At 44.3% G+C, this 17,627-nt stretch overlaps 1 protein-coding gene across 1 annotated transcript in view; it reads left to right on the top strand.

The window, feature by feature from the left end:
* Nucleotides 1-17,627, top strand: part of SNRNP40 (small nuclear ribonucleoprotein U5 subunit 40) — a 72,356-nt gene that overhangs the window by 16,221 nt on the left and 38,508 nt on the right. The window contains exon 3 of the mRNA XM_069727611.1: nucleotides 9,390-9,483. Within this exon, the coding sequence (XP_069583712.1) occupies nucleotides 9,390-9,483 (94 nt within the window). The remainder of the gene's footprint in view (nucleotides 1-9,389; nucleotides 9,484-17,627) is intronic.

The following is a 17,627-nucleotide window of genomic DNA, read 5'->3' as shown; positions in this document are numbered from 1 at the left end:
AAACACTCTATCATTACTCCATTACTAAAAAAACCCACCCTTGACCCATCCTGCACAAACAACTACAGACCGGTCTCCAATCTCCCCTTCATCTCAAAACTCCTGGAGCGCCTAGTCTACTCCCGCCTTACCCGTTACCTCTCCACTCATTCCCTCCTAGACCCTTCACAGTCCGGGTTCCGCCCCCTACATTCGACAGAAACTGCACTCATCAAGGTGACCAATGACCTTCTGACAGCAAAACGTAATGGTGACCACTCTCTGCTCATTCTTCTCGATCTTTCTGCAGCTTTCGACACTGTTGACCACCCTCTCTTGCTCTCTAGGCTCCAGTCACTAGGCATTAAGGACACTGCTCTCTCCTGGTTCTCCTCCTATCTTTCTGACAGCTCCTTCAGTGTTCTGTTCTCTGGCTCCACTTCATCTCCTCTTCCTCTCGCTGTCGGGGTACCTCAGGGCTCAGTCCTTGGCCCCCTTCTCTTCTTCTCTACACAGCCCCAATTGGACAGACCATCAGCAGATTTGGCTTTCAGTACCATCTTTACGCTGATGACACACCACTATACACGTCATCCGCTGACCTTACTCCTGCTGTACTACAGAACGCCACTGACTGTCTGTCCACAGTCTCTGACATCATGTCCGCTCTCTATCTGAAACTCAACCTCTCCAAAACTGAACTTCTTCTGCTCCCGCCTTCTACTAACCTCCCTAAATCTGACATTTCCCTCTCCGTGGGTGGCACCATAATAACACCCCGGCAGCAGGCACGCTGTCTGGGTGTTATGTTTGACTCTGATCTCTCCTTCACCTCCCACGTACAATCTCTTGCCCGCTCGTGCCGCTTACACCTAAAGAACATCTCTAGAATCCGCCCTTTTCTCACCATGGAGACAACAAAAACTCACTGTAGCCCTAATCCACTCCCGTCTGGACTACTGTAACGCTCTATTAATTGGCCTCCCTCTCACGTGACTTTCCCCTCTCCAGTCTATCCTTAATGTGGCAGCCAGGGTTGTCCATCTGGCTAATCGTTACTCGGACGTGTCCACTCTTCGCCAGTCGTTACACTGGCTGCCCATTCATTACAGGATACAATTCAAAGTACTTGTTCTCACCCACAAAGCTCTCCACAGTGCGGCACCCCCTTACATCTCCTCCCTCGTTTCTGTCTATCGGCCTAGCCGACCACTGCGCTCTGCAAACGACTTTCGACTAACCTCTGCACTAATCTGTACCTCCCACTCCCGACTACAAGACTTCTCCCGTGCTGCACCAATCCTCTGGAATGCTCTACCCCAAGATATTAGGACCATCCACAACTTGCATAGTTTTAGGCGCTCCCTCAAAACTCATTTGTTCAGAGCGGCCTATCACGTTCCCTAATCAAACTCATTTTATGTTTGTGTGTGTGTAGCCCATTCAGTATCTCCATCTACCCCCCACTCCATGAAGATGGCTGGACCATCATTGTAAATACATCATTGTAAATACACACCTGTACTTTGTATCTCCCCCACCTCATTGTAGATTGTAAGCTCTCACGAGCAGGGTTGTCTTATTTTGTCTTATTTTGCTTTATTACTGTATTGTTAACATTGTTACCTATGACTGTTGTGTTTGAAACTGTTAAACTGTAAAGCGCTGCGGAATATGTTGGCGCTATATAAATAATTATTATTATTATTATTATTATTATTATTATTATTATTATTATTATTATATGGCGCCCCCACTCACCGGTGGCTGACCCTCAGATTCCCTGTAACTGAGCTGATGATAATTCTCAGATTAACAAATTGAAAGTAGCCACACATATCAAAAGTCAAAACGGCATAGTCAAAACGGCAGTGCCAGGAAAATAGCTTTAGTCGGTTCTATATACAGCTGAACATTGCATGGTATATCACAGATAATAGCAGAGGCGGATCATCAGGAGGCCTTGATATGTAGGGCATCTACATATCAAGGCCTCCTGATGATCCGCTGAGGTGAAACGCGTTGAGGCGCATTATACATCAACTTTGATAAGTATCTGTTCTCACCCTCTGCTATTTTTGTGTATATCTGGTTGTAGTTGTGTCATGGTTTTAATTGAATGTAATAAACGTGATGTTTTATCTATATCATCGTAGAAAATTAAGGGTTATTTGCTTTACTTAATTTGAAATTTTCTGACTCTTTTGGTGGCTGTATTAGCCTATGGTTGCTATATTGTTTCCTTAGTATTGCACAGGGGTTGGAATCCTCACCTGTGCAGATGATCACATTACCACCGATGCAATACTAAAGAAATCCTGAAAACCTGCACTGTTGGCGGCCCTCGAGGCCTGGAGTTGGGGACCCCTGCATTAAGGTTTATTTAACCTCTGTCTGTGGCAGTTTTATCTAACCCTCGTGGGCTTTTATGTATCTATGGGTTTATGGCCCATTGTCTGATGTATGACTGATATCTTGGTCTCCTCCTATCTTGACATCTGGCCACTTGAAGGGCAGGGTGAAACCAAAGTTAAACATAGTGCAAATCATTCTACAAGGGTACCGTCACACAGTGGCATTTTGATCGCTACGATGGCACGATCCGTGACGCTCCAGTATCGTAACAATATCGCTCCAGCGTCGTAGACTGCTGTCACACTTTGCAATGTACGACGCTGGAGCGATAATTTCATGACGTATGTGCGATGTAGAAGCCGTTGGTTACTATGCGCACATCGTATACAATATCGTGCACACCTTTGTCACACCATGCGATCATGCCGCCACAGCGGGACACTAGAGGACGAAAGAAAGTTTCAAACGATCTGCTACGACGTACGATTCTCAGCAGGGTCCCTGATCGCAGGAGCGTGTCAGACACAGCGAGATCGCTGGAACGTCACGGATATATCGCTGGAACGTCACGGATCGTGCCGTTGTAGCGATCAAAATGCCACTGTGTGACGGTACCCTAAGGCCAGAGAAACATGACTAAGAAAGAAGCATGAACTGGTGTACCTGTGCTTACATGTGTACAGCGTTGTATGATACCTGCATTAGTGGGGACGCCCGTGCAGTGTTGTGAATCTCCCAGGGGTGCTCCGTCTTGCTGTTACTTCTCTGATTTTCCAGACGGATGATATTTAAAAGCCCCTTGGTGATGGATGATGTGAGTATATGTACTTAATCATTATATGTTAATGACAGTTAAGTGATCTGGGAGATTGGGGTCCCAAACAAAAGGGTAATTTTCCCGCTGAAAAGCAGCATGATGTCAAAAGTCATTACAATCCTAGGACCCGTATTACACGGAAATATATGTTTAGGGTCTTAATAAAGGAATAATATGATTGAATAGTATGATTGCATACACATTTGTATATTTTAAGATACAAAGTACATCTAAGGACTAAATTCATATAATGATTAAGTACATATACTCACATCATCCATCACCAAGGGGCTTTTAAACCTCATCCGTCTGGAAAATCATGAACCAACACCAATACACAGCACCCCTGGGAGATTCACAATACTGCACGGGCGTCCCCACTAATGCAGGTACCACAACATTGTACACATGTAAGTACAGGTACACCAGTTCATGCTTCTTTCTTAGTCATGTTTCTCTGGCCTTATATAGTGATTTGCACTATGTTTAACTTTGGTTTTACCCTGCCCTTCAAGTGGCCAGCTTTCAAGATAGGATGAGACCAAGATATCAGACAATGGACCATAAACCCATAGATACATAAAAAGCCCACAAGGGTTAGATAAAACCACCACAGACAGAGGTTAAATAAGCCTAAAGGTACCTTCACACTCAGCGACGCTGCAGCGATACCGACAACGATGTCGATCGCTGCAGCGTCGCTGGAGAGCTGTCACACAGACAGCTCTCCAGCGACCAACGATGCCGGTAACCAGGGTAATCATCGGGTTACTAAGCGCGGCCCTGCGCTTAGTAACCCGATGTTTACCCAGGTTACCAGTGAAGACATCGTTGAATCGGCGTCACACACGCCGATTCAGCGATGTCAGCAGGAAGTCCAGCGACGAAATAAAGTGCTGGACTTTCTGCAGCGACCAACGACATCACAGCAGGATCCTGATCGCTGCTGCGTGTCAAACTGAACGATATCGCTATCCAGGACGCTGCAACGTCACGGATCGCTAGCGATATCGTTCAGTGTGACGGTACCTTTAATGTTTTACAATAACAAACAGAAACTTAACCCCTTAGCGACCGCCGATACGCCTTTTAACGGCGGCCGCTAAGGGTACTTAAACCACAGTGCCGTTAATTAACGGCGCTGTGGAAAAAGTCCATAGCGCCCCCCAGAGGCCGATTTTCTCCGGGGTCTCGGCTGCCGAGGGTAGCCGAGACCCCAGAGAACATGATTCGGGGGGTTTTTAACCCACCCCGCATTTGCGATCGCCGGTAATTAACCGTTTACCGGCGATCGCAAAAAAAAAAAAAAAAAAAAAAAAAGCGATCTCTTTTTAATTTCTCTGTCCTCCGATGTGATCGCACATCGGAGGACAGAGAAAAGGGGTCCCAGGTGGCCCCCCAATACTCACCTAGCTCCCCCGATGCTCCTCGTGTCTCCCGGTGGGCGCCACCATCTTCAAAATGGCGGGCGCATGCGCAGTGCGCCCGCCGGCCGGCACCGGGAGAATCTTTGGGGTCTCGGCTGCCGGGGGTAGCCGAGACCCCAAAGAGCACGATCGGGGTCGGTATTACCGACCCCTGTTTTGCGATCGCCGGTAATTAACTGTTTACCGGCGACCGCAAAAAAAAAAAAAAAAAGTAAAGTGTAATTCTCTGTCCTCTGATGTGATCGCACATCAGAGGACAGAGAAATAGGGGGATTCGGGGACCCTAGCATACTCACCTAGGTCCCTGGATCCTCTTGCTGCTCCTCCTCCGGCAGCAGAACATGGCGGACGCATGCCCAGTGCGCCCGCCATCTGTCTCCATCTGCCGGCCGGCAGGAGAACAGCAGTTGGGGCTAAAATTAGGGGTAGGGTTAGGGTTAGGTTAGGGTTAGGTTAGGGGTAGGGGTAGGGTTAGGTTAGGGGTAGGGTTAGGGTAGGGGTAGGGTTAGGTTAGGGGTAGGGCTAGGGTTGGGGCTAAATTTAGGGTTAGGGTTGGGGCTAAATTTAGGGTTAGGGTTGGGGCTAAACTTAGGGTTAGGCTTCTTTCACACTTAAGGCCCCTTCACATTAAGCGACGCTGCAGCGATACCGACAACGATCCGGATCGCTGCAGCGTCGCTGTTTGGTCGCTGGAGAGCTGTCACACAGACAGCTCTCCAGCGACCAACGATGCCGGTAACCAGGGTAAACATCGGGTAACTAAGCGCAGGGCCGCGCTTAGTAACCCGATGTTTACCCTGGATACCATGCTAAAAGTTAAAAAAAACAAACACTAGATACTTACCTACCGCTGTCTGTCCTCCAGCGCTGCGCTCTGCTTCTCTGCTCTCCTCCTGTACTGTCTGTGAGCCGGAAAGCAGAGCGGTGACGTCACCGCTCTGCTTTCCGGCTCACAGACAGTACAGGAGGAGTGCAGAGCACAGCGCTGGAGGACAGACAGCGTTAGGTAAGTATCTAGTATTTGTTTTTTTTTACTTTTAGCATGGTAACCAGGGTAAACATCGGGTTACTAAGCGCGGCCCTGCGCTTAGTTACCCGATGTTTACCCTGGTTACCAGTGAAGACATCGCTGGATCGGTGTCACACACGCCGATCCAGCGATGTCTCCAGGGAGTCCAGCGACGAAATAAAGTTCTGGACTTTATTCAGCGACCAACGATCTCCCAGCAGGGGCCTGATCGTTGGTCGCTGTCACACAGAACGATTTCATTAACGATATCGTTGCTACGTCACAAATAGCAACGATATCGTTAACGATATCGTTATGTGTGAAGGTACCTTTACGTCGGTACGGGGCCGTCGCAATGCGTCGGCCCGACATACCGACGCACGTTGTGAAAATTGTGCACAACGTGGGCAGCAGCTGTAGTTTTTCAACACATCCGCTGCCCAATCTATGTCCTGGGGAGGAGGGGGCGGAGTTACGGCCACGCATGCGCGGTCAGAAATGGCGGATGCGACGTACAAAAAAACGTTTCATTGAACGTTTTTTTGTGCCGACGCTCCGCCAAAACACAACTGATCCAGTACACGACGGACGCGACGTGTGGCCATCCGTCACGATCCGTCGGCAATACAAGTCTATGGGCAAAAAACGCATCCTGCGGGCACATTTGCAGGATCCGTTTCTTGTCCAAAACGACGGATTGCGACGGAATGCCAAACGACGCAAGTGTGAAAGTAGCCCTAGGGTTAGGGCTAGGGTTGGGGCTAAAGTTAGGGTTAGAGCTGGGATTAGGGTTAGGGTTTGGATTAGGGTTGGTATTAGGGTTGGCATTAGGGTTACCCTTGGGATTAGGGTTAGGTTTGGGATTAGGGTTAAGGTTAGGGTTGTGATTAGGGGTGTATTGGGATTAGGGTTAGGTTTGAGGTTAGGGTTGAGATTAGGATTAGGGGTGTGTTGGATTTAGGGTTTTGATTAGGGTTATGGTTAGGGTTGACATTAGGGTTGTTTTGGGGTAAGGGTTGTGATTATGGTTAGGGCTAGTGATTAGGATTATGGATGAGGTTGGGATTAGGGTTAGGGGTGTGTTGGGGTTAGGTTTGGAGCTAGAATTGGGGGGTTTCCACTGTTTAGGTACATCAGGGGGTCTCCAAACACGACAGCCAATTTTGCGCTCAAAAAGTCAAATGGTGCTCCCTCCCTTCTGAGCTCTGCCGTGCGCCCAAACAGTGGGTTACCCCCACATATGGGGCATCAGCGTACTCGGGATAAATTGGACAACAACTTCTGGGGTCCAATTTCTCTTGTTACCCTTGTGAAAATAAAAACTTGGGGGCTACAAAATCTTTTTTTGTGAAAAAAAAAATATTTTTTATTTTCACGACTCTGCATTCTAAACTTCTGTGAAGCACTTGGGCATTCAAAGTTCTCACCACACATCTAGATAAGTTCCTTGGGGGGTCTAGTTTCCAAAATGGGGTCACTTGTGGGGGGTTACTACAGTTTAGGTACATCAGGGGCTCTGCAATCGCAACATAATGCCCACAGACCATTCTATCAAAGTCTGCATTCCAAAAAGGCGCTCCTTCCCTTCCGAGCTCTGCCGTGCGCCCAAACAGTGGTTTACCCCCACATATTGGGTATCGACGTACTCAGGAGAAATTGCACAACAACTTTTGTGGTCTAATTTCTCCTGTTACCCTTGTGAAAATAAGAATTTGTGGGCAAAAAGATCATTTTTGTGTAAACAAAAGCGATTTTTTATTTTCACGGCTCTACGTTATAAACTTCTGTGAAGCACTTGGGGGTTCAAAGTCCTCACCACACATCTAGATAAGTTCCTTAAGGGGTCTAGTTTCCAAAATGGTGTCACTTGTGGGGAGTTTCCACTGTTTAGGCACATCAGGGGCTCTCTAAGGCTACGTTCACATTGGCGTTCCGCCAATGTGCGTCGCTGTTGCGCCGGCGACGCAGCGGCGACGCGCCCCTATGTTTAACATAGGGGACGCGTGTGCGTCGTTTTGGTGGCGTTTTTCGCCACGTGCGTCGTTTCCGACGCTAGCGTCGGACGCAAGAAAACGCTACATGTAGCATTTTCTGTGCGTCCGATTTTCGTCGGAAAACGACGCACGCGTCGCAAAACGCGCGCGTCGCGCGTTGCGTCGCCGACGCACGGCGGCGCAACGCTAATGTGAACGTAGCCTAAAAATGTGACATGGTGTCCGATCTCAATTCCAGCCAATTCTGCATTGAAAAAGTCAAACGGCGCTCCTTCACTTCTAAGTTCTGCGGTGCGCCCTAACAGTGGTTTACCCCCACATATGGGGTATTGGCGTATTCAGGAGAAATTGCATAACAAAATTTATGGTTACATTTCTGTTTTTACACTTGTGAAAATAAAAAAAAATGGTTCTGAATTAAGATGTTTGCAAAAAAAAGTTAAATGTTCATTTTTTCCTTCCACATTGTTTCAGTTCCTGTGAAGCACGTAAAGGGTTAATAAACTTCTTGAATGTGGTTTTGAGAACCTTGAGGGGTGTAGTTTTTAGAATGGTGTCACACTTCATTATTTTCTATCATATAGACCCCTCAAAATGACTTCAAATGTGATGTGGTCCCTAAAAAAAAAATGGTGTTGTAAAAATGAGAAATTGCTGGTCAACTTTTAACCCTTAACTGCCTAACAAAAAAAAATTTTGTTTCCAAAATTGTGCTGATGTAAAGTAGACATGTGGGAAATGTTATTTATTAACTATTTTTTATGACATATCTCTCTGATTTAAGGGCATAAAAATACAAAGTTTGAAAATTGCAAAATTTTAAAAATTTTCGCCATATTTCCGTTTTTTTCATAAATAATCGCAAGTAATATCGAAGAAATGTTACCACTAACATGAAGTACAATATGTCACGAAAAAACAATCTCAGAATCAGCGGGATCCGTTGAAGCGTTCCAGAGTTATAACCTCATAAAGTGACAGTGGTCAGAATTGCAAAAATTGGCCTGGTCATTAAGTACCAAATTGGCTCTGTCACTAAGGGGTTAAAACTGTTGTGAACTGAAAGGTCTTCAGACAATAAATAAACCGTTCTCAAGATTGTGTCACTATGAGCATTGTCTGTCTGTAAATGTATGATGAGAAATGCTGCTCTGTCATGGTGTATTCTGTATATTTCAACATGGACTCAAAATAGTCATCATTCTATCATTTTATTCAGCTTCCCATGACCTGCGTACCCACATAGACTGCTTAGGGGGATTGTTTCTACTGACAGATCCCTCAAAAAACTACAAAAGGAGGAGAGGCGTCCCCTAAGGGTATGTGCACACGTCAGGTTTTTTTCCTGACAAAATCCTGAGAATTCTGCCAGAAATTCGCGTTTTTTTTCAGCGCGGATTTCTCGCGGAATTTGCGCGTTTTTTGCGCTGATTTTTTGCGGTTTTTTTGCTTTTTTTTTTTTTTTCCTGAATGTCAGTTTTGCTATTAAATCCGCAAAAAATCCGCAAAAAGAATGAGCATGTCCATTCTTTTTGCGGATTGCGTTTTTTTTGCGGAAAAAAACGCATACATCTGCACAAAAAATGCGGAATGCATTCTAAATGATAGGATGCATAATTTTAGCGTTTTTTTATGCGGATTTATAGCGTTTTTATAGCGAAATTCCGCAAAAAAAACGCTAAAAATCCGGACGTGTGCACATACCCTAAGAAAAGCTTCTAGATAGTTTTTGTAAGTTGTTTACATATTGAATTCAATCTGCAGTGATCATACTTTGTATCTGAATATTCCATTTCCTTCTTTTTCAGTTCTGTGGAATGTTTATGGAGATTGTGATAACTATGCAACTTTAAAGGGTCACAGTGGGGCCGTGATGGAACTTCATTATAATACAGACGGCAGGTAGGGTAACAAATCATTTTCTGAGAATTAAAGGCGTTTTTCATGTTTCTTGTTCCAGGTATATAAAATAAGCAGTATTAACCCTTTTATTATATTGTTTTGTTTTTCTGGTGTGCAACATTAACCCCTTTCTGACCTCGGACGGGATAGTACGTCCGAGGTCAGATCCCCTGCTTTGATGCATGGCTCAGCGGTGAGCCCGCATCAAAGCCGGGACATGTCAGCTGTTTTGAACAGCTGACATGTGCCCGTAATAGGTGCGGGCAGGGCCCTATGTGTAGGGTGTGAAGATTCCGGATGTGTACAATGAATACATCCAGAATCACCGCGCGTACAGAAGGGGGCGGTGCTCTGGGCCCAGCGGGGTTTTCGCTCGGTCCAAAGCGCCGACAATCCGGACCGTGGACACGCACCCTTAGGGTATGTGCTGACAACCAGTAAACACTGCAAGTACGCAGCATCCAATCCGCAGCATCCAGAAGTTACAGCATAGTGGATGATTTCAAGAAATCTCATGACCACTATGCGTGCACAGACGCCCCTCTGCTTACCTGCGGAGACGGACATGAGCCGCATCTTTCCAGACATTAGCATGTCTATTTATCTTGTGGAGATGCAATAAATATCACCAGTACAATGTATAGGATGCGGTGAATAGTTGGCAGCGCTTTGGACACAGCAGACATGTGCTGCTTCCAAAGCATTGCCTAATACTGAAAGTGTGCACATACCCTAAGGCATATGCGTTTCATCCAGTTGTTTAATACCTAAGCGAGGCCCAAATGATGACAGTTACTTTGCATCGATCTGGCATCCTTAGCTGGGTAGTTCTATATGCAGCATTTCTTGATCTAGCACCAGCCTAGTACTACAATTGGAGTGCCTATGACAACCCCATGGAATATGTGGGGTTCCGTTCTGGCATTAGCTTTACAAGCACACCTTTAAAATAATGTGCTGTGGGAGGAGGGTTGTAGCGGAAAACTGTAGTGTGAGTACATCTAATATGCCTAGCAAGTAACGCTAAAGTGTATCACACCACTTACAACTATTTCACTACTACTGTGTATTTGTAAATTTATGAATCACACTACACTATGTTGATAAAACTTCACTAACTGAATTTTGATTTGTCAATGTTCTTAAATCAAAGCAACCTGATACAATGAGTATAATACATTATTTGAGTTACACTATGCCTGTGTATGTATTGGCAGGGATGTGGTGCTGTACTTCTGAATTCTACAGAAATTGTCATCCTAGGCGTAGAGTTGAATTCCTAGAAAAAATGGCAGGTGCAAATTTTACATGTTTAACTTTAAGTCCTGTATAAATTCTTTATATCTCCTCACCTCGACATGCTTAACATGTCACTCTCCGCAGGGAGAAACTATACTTCTTGGATCCCGGTCTGACGCCTCTCAATCAGCCAAACCAGATCTCCACTTTGCACTGACGAGGGGCAGTATCCCGAAACAGTGTCTGCAAATTCAGAATCTGGTTTGGCTTTATCCTAAGTCATGTGACAAGGCTCATTAAAGGGAACCTGTCACCCCCAAAATCGATGATGAGCTAAGCCCATCGGCATCAGGGGCTTATCTACAGCATTCTGTAATGCTGTAGATAAGAGATAAGCCCCCGATGTATCCTGAAAGATAAGAAAAAGAGGTTAGATTATACTCACCCAGGGGCGTTCCCGCTGCGGTGGGCGTCGCGGTCCGGGGCCTCCCATCTTCTTACGATGACGTCCTTTTCTTCACACTGCAGCTCTGGCGCAGGCGTACTTTGTCTGCCCTGTTGAGGGCAGAGCAATGTACTGCAGTGCGCAGGCGCCGGGCCTCTCTGACCTTTCCCAGTGCCTGCGCACTGCAGTACTTTGCTCTGCCCTCAACAGGGCAGACAAAGTACACCTGCGCCGGAGCCGCAGCATGAAAAAGAGGACGTCGTCGTAAGAAGATAGGAGCCCCCGGACCGCGGCGCCCATCGGACCGGACAGCCCCTGGGTGACTATAATCTAACCTCTTTTTCTCATCTTTCAGGTAAGGGTACCGTCACACAGTGCAATTTTGATCGCTACGACGGCACGATTCGTGACGTTCGAGCGATATAGTTACGATATCTCGGTGTCTGACACGCTCCTGCGATCAGGGACCCCGCTGAGAATCGTACGTCGTAGCAGATCGTTTGAAACTTTCTTTCGTCGTCTAGTGTCCCGCTGTGGCGGCATGATCGCATGGTATAACATATATCGTATACGATGTGCGCATAGTAACCAACGGCTTCTACATCGCACATACGTCATGAAATTATCGCTCCAGCGTCGTAGATTGCAAAGTGTGACAGCAGTCTACGACGCTGGAGCGATATTGTTACAATGCTGGAGCGTCACGGATCGTACCGTTGTAGCGATGAAAATTGCACTGTGTGACGGTACCCTTACATCGGGGGCTTATCTACAGCATTACAGAATGCTGTAGATAACCCCCTGATGCCGGTTGGGCTTAGCTTATCATCGATTTTTGGGGGTGACAGGTTCCCTTTAAAGGGTCGACATTGACTGTTAGGATTGCTACTTCCAATTGGTGACACTAGAGTGCTAGTCCGCTTCCTCTCTGAAGAGATGATTTGCAAAGAATAACTGAGAAATTTAACATTAACCCCCCCTCTCTGCCAGCTGACGGAATAGTACGTCCGATGGCAGAACCCCCGCTTTGATGCGGGCTCCGGCGAACATGTCTGTTTTGAGCAGCTAACATGTGCCCGCAATAGGCGCTGGTGGAATCGCGATCCACCCGCGCCTATTAACTGTTTAAATGCCGCTGTCAAACTGACAGCGGCATTTATCAAGAGCTTCCGGCCATCCGGCTGCAAATGCGCGCACCGCTGACCCCGTCACGTGATCGGGGGTCAGGTGCATTGGCATAACAACCAGAGGTCTCCTGCAGACCTCTATGGTTGTTGATGTCAGATTGCTGTGAGCGCCACCCTGTGGTCGGCGCTCATAGCAATGCTGTAATTCAGCTACATGGGTGTGATCTGAGCATCTCCCCTATGTAGCAGAGCCGATCAGGCTATGCCAGCTTCTAGGCTATTGAAGCATGGCAAAAGTAAAAAAAAAAAAAAAATTTTTATAACTATAAAAGTTCAAATCACCAACCCCCCCCCTTTGCCCCATTCAAAATAAAACAATAAAAAAAAATCAAACCCACACATATTTGGTATCGCTGCTTTCAGAAACGCCCGATCTATCAATAAAAAAAAGAATTAACCTGATCGCTAAACGGCGTAGGGAGAAAAAAAATTCAAAACGCCATAGACGTTTTTTGGTCGCCGCAACATTGCATTCAAATGCAGTAACAGGCGATCAAAAGAATGTATCTGCACCAAAATGGTATAATTAAAAACAGCTCGGCATGCACAAAATAAGCCCTCATACAACCCGAGATCACGAAAAATGGAGACGCCAAAGGTATCAGAAAATTGCGCATTTTTTTTCAACTTTTTTTTTTTATTTTTTTTTTTTATAGCAAAGTTTGGATTTTTTTTTACCACTTAGATGAAAAAGAACCTAGACATGCTTGGTGTCTATGAACTCGTAATGACCTGGAGAATCATAATGGCAGGTCAGTTTTGGCGTTTGGCGAACCTAGCAAAAAAGCCAAAAGAAAAAAAAAGTGTGGGATTGCACTTTATTTTGCAATTTCACCGCTCTTGGAATTTATTTCTTGTACACGGCATGGACCAATGGTATCGTACAAAAGTACAACTCGTCCCCCAAAAAATAAGCCTTAACACTGCCATATTGACAGAAAAATAAAAAAAATTATGGCTCTGGGAAGGAGGGGAGTGAAAAATGAAAACGCAAAACTGAAAAAAAGCTTTGGGGGTTAGGGGTTAATAGCCTTTCCTTATCCAAGATAGACCACTAGTGTAAATCCTGGGAAAAATCCATACACTTGTGAGGGGGTGGTTGAAGATTCCCACTCCACACCCCTTCTTCGGGTATGTGCACATGTTGCAGATTTCCTGCGGATCCGCAGCGTTTTTTTCCCGCTCAGATCCGCAAGTGATTTACAGTATTATGTAAATCCACGAGCGAAAAAATGCTGCGCTAATGGTGGGGAAAATTCCTCACAGAAAACGCAGCAGATTCAAAAAAGGACCATGTCACTTCTTTTTGCGAATCTGCAGCCTTTCTGCACCCATTCCATAATAGAAATCCACAGGGGTAAAAAATGTATGAAATCCGCAAAAAAAAACGCACAAAACCCGCAAAAAAGTGCAGATTTTGACCTGCGTTTTCTGCCAAGAAATGCAGAATCTGCACAGAAAATTTCACAGGCAAATCCGCAACCTGTGCATGTAGCGTTCAGCTATTTTAGTAGATATACCGTATATACTCGAGTATAAGCCGACCTCCACCCTCCCCCCCCCCCCCCCAAAAAAAAAAAAAAAAAATTTTGCCACAAAAAACTGGGAAAACTTAATGACTCGAGTATAAGCTTAGGGTGGAAAATGCAGTAGCTACCGGTAAATGTCAAAAGTAAAAATAGATACCAATAAAAGTAAAATTAATTGAGACATCAGTAGTTTTTTTTTTTTTTTTTTTTTTTTATCCTTGTTTCAAACATTTTTATTGAACATTTTAACAATTTCAAGACATCTGCATTTTATTTATATGTGTGATATTTCGCATTAGTAATTGGGATAGAGGGGGGAGGTGAGGGGTTGGGAGAGGGAGAGGAAAGAAAAACAACTTTATTGGTAATAGACAGATTTGTAATTATTTGTATATTTGCTACAGTATTGAGCTGTCTTGAATAGATAAGCTTCCATGAATTTCTAAATTCAGAACTATATACATCAAAGTAGCACGGCAGCTACCATTAATCTAGAAACGAAAAGAAATTTAATAAAATAACATTAACTAATCTAAGGTTTGGGGTTTAGTGTTCCAAATGCTCCATTTTTTGTCGTATTTATGCAAACATCCATTAGCTATTGCAAATTTTAAATCCAGGGTATTATGCGTCTTTAGTCTGTCCACAATGTCAGAGAACCTTGGTATGTCAGATCTTCGCCAGAAGGTGGTGACATCAGTAGTTTTAACCCCTTTACCCCCAAGGGTGGTTTGCACTTTAATGACCGGGCCAATTTTTACAATTCTGACCACTGTCCCTTTGTGAGGTTATAACTCTGGAATGCTTCAACGGATCCCAGTGATTCTGACATTGTTTTCTTGTGACATATTGTACTTCATGACAATGGTAAAATTTCTTTGATATTGCCTGCGTTTATTTGTGAAAAAAACAGAAATATGGCGAAAATTTTGAAAATTTCGCAATTTTCCAACTTTGAATTTTTATGCAATTAAATCACAGAGAGATGTCACACAATACTTAATAAGTAACATTTCCCACATGTCTACTTTACATCAGCACAATTTTGGAACCAAAATTTTTTTTTGTTAGGGAGTTATAAGGGTTAAAAGTTGACCAGCAATTTCTCATTTCTACAACACCATTTTATTTTAGGGACCACCTCTCATTTGAAGTCATTTTGAGGGGTCTATATTTTAGAAAATACCCAAGTGTGACACCATTCTAAAAACTACACCCCTCAAGGTGCTCAAAACCATATTCAAGAAGTTTATTAACCCTTCTGGTGCTTCACAGGAATTTTTTGAATGTTTAAAAAAAAATGAACATTTAACTTTTTTTTCACAAAAAAGTTAATTCAGCTCCAATTTGTTTAATTTTACCAAGGGTAACAGGAGAAAATAGACCCCAAACATTGTTGTACAATTTGTCATGAGCACGACAATACCCCACATGTGAGGGTAAACCACTGTTTGGGCGCATGGCAGAGCTCGGAAGCGAAGGAGCGCCATTTGACTTTTCAATGCAAACTTGACTGGAATTGAGATGGGACGCCATGTTTCGTTTGGAGAGCCCCTGATGTGCCTAAACATTGAAACCCCCCACAAGTGACACCATTTTGGAAAGTAGACCCCTTAAGGAACTTATCTAGATGTGTGGTGAGCACTTTGACCCACCAAGTGCTTCACAGAAGTTTATAATGCAGAGCCGTAAAAATAAAACAAAAAATTTTTCCCACAAAATTTTTTTTTAGCCCCCAGTTTCGTATTTTCCCGAGGGTAACAGGAGAAAGTGGACCCCAAAATTTGTTGTCCAATTTGTTCTGAGTGCGCTGATACCCCATATGTGGGGGGGAACCACTGTTTGGGCGCATGGGAGGGCTCGGAAGGGAAGGAGCTCCATTTGGAATGCAGGCTTAGATGGAATGGTCTGCAGGCGTCACATTGCGTTTGCAGAACCCCTAATGTACCTAAACAGTAGAAATCCCCCACAAGTGACCCCATATTGGAAACTAGACCCCCCAGGGAACTTATCTAGATGTGTTGTGAGAATTTTGAACCCCCAAGTGTTTCACTACAGTTTATAACGCAGAGCCGTGAAAATAAAAAATCTTTTTTTTTCCCACAAAAATTATTTTTTAGCCCCCAGTTTTGTATTTTCCCAAGGGTAACAGGAGAAATTGGACCCCAAAAGTTGTTGTCCTATTTGTCCTGAGTACACTGATACCCCATATGTTGGGGTAAACCCCTGTTTGGGCACACGGGAGAGCTCGGAAGGGAAGGAGCACTGTTTTACTTTTTCAACGCAGAATTGGCTGGAATTGAGATCGGACGCCATGTCGCGTTTGGAGAGCCCCTGATGTGCCTAAACAGTGGAAACCCCCCAATTATAACTGAAACCCTAATCCAAACACACCCCTAACCCTAATCCCAACAGTAACCCTAACCACACCTCTAACCCTGACACACACCTAACCCTAATCCCAACCCTATTCCCAACTGTAAATGTAATCTAAACCCTAACCGTAACTTTAGCCCCAACCCTAACTTTAGCCCCAACCCAAACTGTAGCCCTAACCATAGCCCTAACCCTAACTTTAGCCCAAACCCTAACCCTAGCCCAAACCCTAACCCTAGCCCTAACCCTAATGGAAATAAATACATTTTTTTTAATTTTTCCCTAACTAAGGGGGTGATGAAGGGAGGTTTGATTTACTTTTATAGCGGGTATTTTAGCGGATTTTTATGATTGGCAGCCATCACACACTGAAAGACGCTTTTTATTGCAAAAAATATTTTTTGCATTACCACATTTTGAGAGCTATAATTTTTCCATATTTTGGTTCACAGAGTCATGTGAGGTCTTGTTTTTTGCGGGACGAGTTGACGTTTTTATTGGTAACATTTTCGGGCACGTTACATTTTTTGATCGCTTTTTATTCCGATTTTTTGCGAGGCAGAATGACCAAAAACCAGCTATTCATGAATTTCTTTTGGGGGAGGCGTTTATACCGTTCCGCGTTTGGTAAAATTGATAAAGCAGTTTTATTCTTCGGGTCAGTACGATTACAGCGACACCTCATTTATATCATTTTTTTATGTTTTGGCGCTTTTATACGATAAAAACTATTTTATAGAAAAAATAATTATTTTTGCATCGCTTTATTCTCAGGACTATAACTTTTTTTTTTTTTTGCTGATGATGCTGTATGGCGGCTCGTTTTTTGCGGGACAAGATGACGCTTTCAGCGATATCATGGTTATTTATATCTGTCTTCTTGATCGCGTGTTATTCCACTTTTTGTTCGGCGGTATGATAATAAAGCGTTGTTTTTTGCCTCGTTTTTTTTTTTTTTCTTACGGTGTTTACTGAAGGGGTTAACTAGTGGGCCAGTTTTATAGGTCGGGTCGTTACGGACGCGGCGATACTAAATGTGTACTTTTATTGTTTTTTTGTTTTTTTTTTTATTTAGATGAAGAAATGTATTTATGGGAATAATATATTTTTTTTTTTTTCATTATTTAGGAATATTTTTTTTTTTTTTACACATTTTGAAAAAATTTTTTTTAACTTTTTTACATTGTCCCAGGGGGGGACATCACAGATCAGTGATCTGACAGTTTGCACAGCACTCTGTCAGATCACTGATCTGACATGCAGCGCTGCAGCCTTCACAGAGCCTGCTATGAGCAGGCTCTGTGAAGCCAGCTCCCTCCCTGCAGGACCCGGATCCGCGGCCATCTTGGATCCGGGGCTGGAGGAAGC

This window comes from Ranitomeya imitator, chromosome 5, assembly GCF_032444005.1.
Source record: "Ranitomeya imitator isolate aRanImi1 chromosome 5, aRanImi1.pri, whole genome shotgun sequence".
NCBI classification, from domain to species: domain Eukaryota; kingdom Metazoa; phylum Chordata; class Amphibia; order Anura; family Dendrobatidae; genus Ranitomeya; species Ranitomeya imitator.
This window is presented reverse-complemented; position numbering and strand designations above follow the sequence as displayed.